Source organism: Athene cunicularia (genome assembly GCF_003259725.1).
Source record: "Athene cunicularia isolate RWA chromosome 7 unlocalized genomic scaffold, athCun1 chr7_part1, whole genome shotgun sequence".
In the NCBI taxonomy this organism is placed as follows: Eukaryota; Metazoa; Chordata; class Aves; order Strigiformes; family Strigidae; genus Athene; species Athene cunicularia.
The window spans coordinates 924537-931065 of record NW_020799107.1 but is presented as its reverse complement, the minus strand read 5'-3'; the positions used below and the strand labels follow the sequence as shown (position 1 = coordinate 931065).

Genomic DNA, 6529 nt, shown 5'->3' with positions numbered 1-6529 from the left:
AGGGAGGGAGGGAGGGAGAAGGAGGTATAGATATATAAAACTTAGTACCCACTACTATACTAGCATCCTGCACAAACAACTCCCAGTATTTCAGACACTCAGGAGACTCCAGCAGAATCTTCTTCACAGTTCAAACACCTTCTTTATAAAATATTTAAAATTCTATTTAATTTCTAAAAGAAAAAAAAATTTCTTCTAAACTAAATTCATACTAGTTGTCTTGCATCACAAGCATCAATGCAATGTTAGTATTCAGTTTTCATACATTCCTGGGAATTGTTCATAATTTCATTCTGTAGGAAAAAAAAATAATCTCCAGCACTTCCCACTTAAATTGACATACTAGAGGCTAAATACCCACTGAAAACACAGCTATCAGCCAGCACCGAACTGTCATACTGCGTCAAAGCAGGCGGCTTCCAAAATTCTTGAACAAATCCTCCGGAAGACTTTCCAGCACAGCACAACTACATGTAGAAAAAGCACCTTTACTTCCAGGATAGCTTTATTCTCCTGTGAGACTGCAGTGTCAAAAAGAAAATCATCATTCCTTAGACAAGAGCAGAGACAAGTATCTGGTTCCCAGGATGACTGAAATACCACATTAGTGTCTCTCTCAGTCCTAAATCAAACATGTCACTCCAAACTGAATGACAAGCTGTTTTTCACATTAGCTATCCCAAGCATGCAAAGTCTTTCAGACTCACAAACGTGTGCACATCTGTACCCTCAAGCACTTGTACCACCTCAAAAAGCACGCTTAGCAATATTAGAGAAAGATATATAACTTGTGTTTGTGAGGACCTGGATAAAGCCTGAATCTTCTTAGCAAAGGCAGTCCTGCAAATCTGTGCCTTACAAATTCGGATAATGGGAAAAAGGAAATTAAATAGAGCATACATCCATGTCTCAGCATAAGGACTTCCTTCTTGCCCTCCTTATCCTGTAATAGACCTCTCTAAATATTTTCTCCTGCGTGTAAGGCCTTGCGATCTCTGGTGGTGCCACTGCCCTTTCCTCTGCAGAACCCCTCCGCAGCTCTAAACACGCAGGCAGCGCCCAGGGTCACCAACCTCAGCATGGCTCCAACCCAGCCCCAGCCTGCCCCATCAGGAGTTACTGCAGCCACCTAGATTTGCCAGCTCTGCAGCTCTCCTTTAATGAAAACAAGCCAAATTCAGCTAAACCATCACCTCCTTCTAACCTATCTCGTTTGGGTGGAAGTGGGTGGGGAAGCATTTGCTCAAGCAGCTCTTGACACCAATGAGCAGTGAGAAGCAGCAGCTTCTCCAGCAAAGAGGCTACATGGATCACACTGAGAAGGCAGAATTAGCACTCATACCTCAACATCAGACACAGAAGTAACTAAGTTTTGAGAAAGCAGATGTTGCCTTCAAGAGTTTCACTGCAGCAGCAGTGAGGGGGTATATTTAAAAAAAAAAAAAAAAAAAAAGAATGAAATAGAAGATATTCTGGGGAAATCAGTGTTTTGCATAAATTTTGGGTTTTAGGGATTTATCCAAGAGAAAAGGCAAGCTTAGGGAATAAAGAGGAAAAACACAGGGAAAGAAATATCTGATTTGGCTTGCAAGCACCTCATCAGTTATGGGGAAGAATACTGGAAGGTTGTTTTGTCTTTTTTGTTCGGACTTCAAATATTTTGAAAGGAAACTAAACTAGAAGTCTGAGATGAAAATAGAAATTTTACAGGAAGAATTTCAGTTTAGTAGAAAATCATTACATTGAACGTAAGAACTGGACTCTGCATACATAGGGTGTTTCACAGCTGCGTATATTACAAATCCCATCTAACCAGGGGTTACCACTGGATCCAAAATAATTCCTAGACAAACTCAAGGCTCTGCACCATTCCATCACATTTTTCTCAAAGTAAAAATGTGACCCCAAAAAGTCTCCACCTACACACACATAGCATGATCACCCTGATACTTCTAAGTGTACCAAGCAGCAAGCATAGAAGATGTCTGCCTGAAACTAATCTGGTGGTCTGGATGGTCCAACCCAATATCCCAAATGCCCTGGGAAAACAGGCTGCTGAACGCTCCCCACAGGCAGACCACAGTTCCCACAGAAACAGCGTGTGTTTGGTACTCAGTGGTAGGGAATCACTCACCACCAGCCAAGTATAATGCTGTCCGTGCCTTGAGGGTGCAAAAGTAGCCTCATATTCCCCCAAAGCAGAGCTCAGGACTGGAGAGATCAAAGCAACCGTTAGGGTGGCACAATGAACTCAACCCATGCTTCTAAACCAAACAGTTACCACAGCATCATAATTACCATAGCATCCAGAATGTAGCCATTCCCATCGACATACACTTCTGTCTTGGAAAGATATTAATTATTTTACAAGGAAAAAAAAAAACAAGTAGCTTCTGATTTGCTCTAAACTCTTTCTTCTGAGATTCATTTTCTCTTAGGAAGCATGTATATATATCATCAGTTTTGCATAGTTTCTCCATGTGCTTTTTAATTCCGGCTTCCAAATGCCTCTCTTCTTGCAGATTCCAAAAAATCAATTTTTAAAACTTCAGAAATCCCCAAAGCTTGCTGCAAAAACAGTTTATTTTGTTTCCCTGTCCTACCTATATGTGAATTATTCCAATATTAACACAACTAACCAAAACGATCAACAAAGGACAAATCACTGCCAAACAGTGTCAGAGTTTCCTCTCTTGTGAGCAACAAAGCACTGGAGAAACACTAACATGGAAGTAATTAAAAACAGCCTTAAAATAGAAACATAAGCATGCATTGCAAATCGCCAGCTCATAGCACAAAGGGGAAAAAGGCTATCTTTTGATCTTTCTTTAGTGACATTTTAAGCATTTGACACTTGTCTGCAATGAGTATCCAGAACACAATCTTCAGAATTTGTGTTGACCAGTATTCTTCTAATTATTCCAAAGAATAGCTTTGGGTTTTGTTCCTGACAAAACAGCTGTTCAGGCAGAGCACTTTTGGATGGATTTTTAGCATCTTAAACAGGATTTGGGGCAAGACCATTCAAGTTCAATGACTTTTTCTATTAAGTACTACGGTACTCATCTGCAAAACACATATTCTTCATTTAATATTACACCTGACAGTTGAGAGCATCTCCCCAGCAACATCACTACCACACTTGCAGCCAAAGAATATAAAAACATTTGAGAAGCCTACAATACCCTTGTACAGAAAATGCTATTTTGAAAAAACAACATGAAATACAGAGAAAATTTTAGGACTGTCATGTTCATCTAGGTTGGGGCTTTTTTTGGTTGATTGGTTGGGTTTGGGTTTTTTCTTTGCTTTTTTTTTTTTAATACCATCTGGGAAAACAAATAAGGAGAAAACTCAAGGGGTATGATGTTTTAAGGAAACACCTTTAGGAACTTATTTCAAGACAACAACCAATTACTTATAATCACAGGGAAAGCCTAACATCAATGTGTCTTTGATCAGATTCCCCATTTCAAACCATAGCAAGCCTTTCCTTCCACTTGACAGCAAATGAAGGAAAGCCCCAGTTAACTAGATCTGTAGGATCATTTCTCCAGTTCCCTTCTGCAGCTCTGAACCAGATGGTTGGACCCTACTGCCTGCAAAAACTGCAGTGCCAAGACCATGCCAGACAAACTGCTGGAGTTAGCTGATGGCTTTATGTCAGAGAAACGATATGAAAAAAAGCTGATTCAAAAGTCCAGAAAACACCTGGAAATCACCATTCTGCTTCTGCTTTATATTCTCACCACTTGCAGAGGCCACAGATTATAGTCAGGACTGGCAGGATCATTTCTATGTTAAAATCAAAGAGGGAAAAAAGAAGCCCCAACAAAAAGACCAAGTTCAAATGGAGATTATTTTTTTTTCACTGCCAGAACACTTAACTACTACTTGTTTACAGCTGCTTACCCTTGTTCTGGCTAGAATAAACCAATCTGCAGAACAGTAATTCCTTTGTGGGCAAATGGCAGCCAAGATACTGCTTCCTTACTCTCACAGCTGAGACCTATAGTGAAGCTTTATTTCAAGTACAGTCGAATGTTGAATAGCAGCCCCTGATCTGCAAAAACTCTTCATAAAAGAAAACTCTACAGAGAGTAAAGATATGTAGCTTTCAGCTGGTTTTATTCGTTTTCTCAGGAAGAGAGAAAACAACGTCCCTGACTGACCTGCACATTTGGAATAATTACCATACACTTAAAAAATTTAAAGTCACCTGATGGAGATAATTATATTTCAGACTACTCATTAGGAATCCACTGAAGCCCCAAGTCTCTAAGTTACAAGTATTTTCCATTCTGTTATGTGTTAATTACTAAGGACATGTTTAATACTGTCATTGCAACAGTTCATAAGCATGGTGCTTAGGTATCGCAGGCACATAACATGCCAAGTCACATACCAAGGCGTTGACATCCTCAGTTTTGTAGATCAACATCCGGATCTCTTCCGGATCTCCACTGAAAATCGCTTGGACCAGTGGTGGCTGGAAAAAATAGAACAGAAGAAGCAGCATTACAGTTTTGTTTCTTTTCTGTTTAAAAGGAGAGTATATTCTTCCTGCAAACGTTTACTAATGCTGCCCACGGACACCGAATGACCCCAGTAACAAATCACCAAGAATATCTCATCAGTAAGAACTACCAGTTTGCTTGAGGATAAACTGAAATCATGAGTATGTTTGTACGTATAATGAGCGGGTGTGTGCACAAACAGGGACCCCCATTAGAATGGCAACTTTTGTCAACAACACGCAATTAGCCCAGATGTTCTCCTTGGCATGTAAGGGGAAAACTAATTACATCAGATATTGCTGCATGCTTGCTGTTGGCACAGATTAACGGTCATGCAATACACATTTAGAAACAGAACATTATGCAGATAATGAATTTCTGGGCAATTACTAAACATCTTGTATCTTTTTACTGAATAAATACGCAATGAGCACAGTTAATTTTAACCACCCAAGAAGCAAAATAATTATCTTATTGTTTCAAGTCTGTTATTATGCTATTATGAATCGGAATGCATAAATAAATAATCAGGCATACAGGAGAAACAATATGCCATGCTCATTCCTCTGGCAATGCTGGCATCACTGCCCATCAGCGGGAGGGAGCGCTGCATATGCTCAACCGCTCTGTTACATGTCCAGAGCTGGCAATTTCAGTCCTTCTGCCTAGGATGGCTCTGGACGCCCAGCAGCAAATATCCGAGTTATTAACCAAGCTGGCAGAACATAATCTGCTGAATTAAAAGAACAAAATCCTTGCTGCTGGAGACTCAGAAAAAGAAGGGGAGAGATTACAAAAGTACCTATCCTCTGAAGCACACAGTTGAAACAGGCTGTGGCCCCACTTCCACTGTTACCCGTCCTGAAGGCAGCATGTGCCCCCCGAGCTCACACCCCACCTCCAGATTGCCTCACGGTCCTGCTAGCAAAAAAAGTTTGTTGTGCCACGCAATCAACAGAATTTAAAATAACCCTGCAAAATGGAAGCATGCATGCCTCTTAGACACATAAAACCGCAACAGTTCTTACGATTCTGAAGAATTTAACTATCGTATTTACAAGTTACCTCCAAATCCACAAACAAGCTGGAAGAACAGTGAAAATAGCTTTTTTTTCCCCAATCATTTCACTGCAAAATTCAACATATTCAAACATGGAAAATACATTTCTAAGCCGACAGCGTCTATTTTAAGACATATTAATCCCTTATGTCCATAACAAAGATTCACACTGGAATTTAATTCTTGCCACTCTTCCAATACAAAAAATACTAAAGTAGCATCTTCTATCACAAATGTCTGAAGTTTTACAAGTTGCAGGGGATGTTTGAAAGAAATTTTTTTATTTTTTTTTTTAATTGCATTTCACTTGAACCATCTAGCATGCTTCCTTCCCAGCCCGTGTCAGATCAGTCACAGACCCCTACCAGAGGATGCAAACACCAGACCCTGGAGCCAGATCCATTCTCTCTCATCTGCCAAATTCAAACAAATCAAAATTTAGCTAAGAGTGAGACAGTCTCATTTCTGCATTTTTCTCTACCAGAAGAAATCGGTTAAACTGATTCTCTGATCTTGCGCCTAACTAGTGCTCTAATAAAAATCAGTAATTCCTACACTTAGTGCAAATCTAACAGCTATAAAGAATCAGCTAATGTTTAAGAAATTAGAATGCTCACATCAAAATATAATAACAAAATAAACAAGAAAGCAGAGAACTCCTCAATTTCCAGCTGAATGGCAACACAACCCAGTGGCCAAGCCCCAAATATCCCCAGCAACTTGGACGCACTAAACTCACTTGCAGGTACACCCAGCACCCAACGAAAGACATCAGTCAGGTTCTGATGACAGGCAAGCTGACATTTCAGACAGAGGTTCCATCACCAAAAGAAAAATTCAACAAACTTCAAATCTATTGATTTGGGGTTTTTTTAAGTACAAATGCTGTTGTTACAGGTGACAGTTTTCTTTTAATTGGGAGAGGGTAAAGTACTGTGCATCATCACATTAA

The 6529-nt window shown here is 39.8% G+C and overlaps 1 protein-coding gene across 8 annotated transcripts in view; it reads right to left on the bottom strand.

Moving 5' to 3' along the window:
• ANKRD44 (ankyrin repeat domain 44) overlaps positions 1-6529 on the bottom strand; it is a 142095-nt gene that overhangs the window by 75452 nt on the left and 60114 nt on the right. For all 8 annotated transcript variants that reach the window (XM_026852322.1, XM_026852323.1, XM_026852327.1 and 5 more), the window contains exon 2: positions 4406-4489. In XM_026852322.1, the coding sequence (XP_026708123.1) occupies positions 4406-4489 (84 nt within the window). The remainder of the gene's footprint in view (positions 1-4405; positions 4490-6529) is intronic.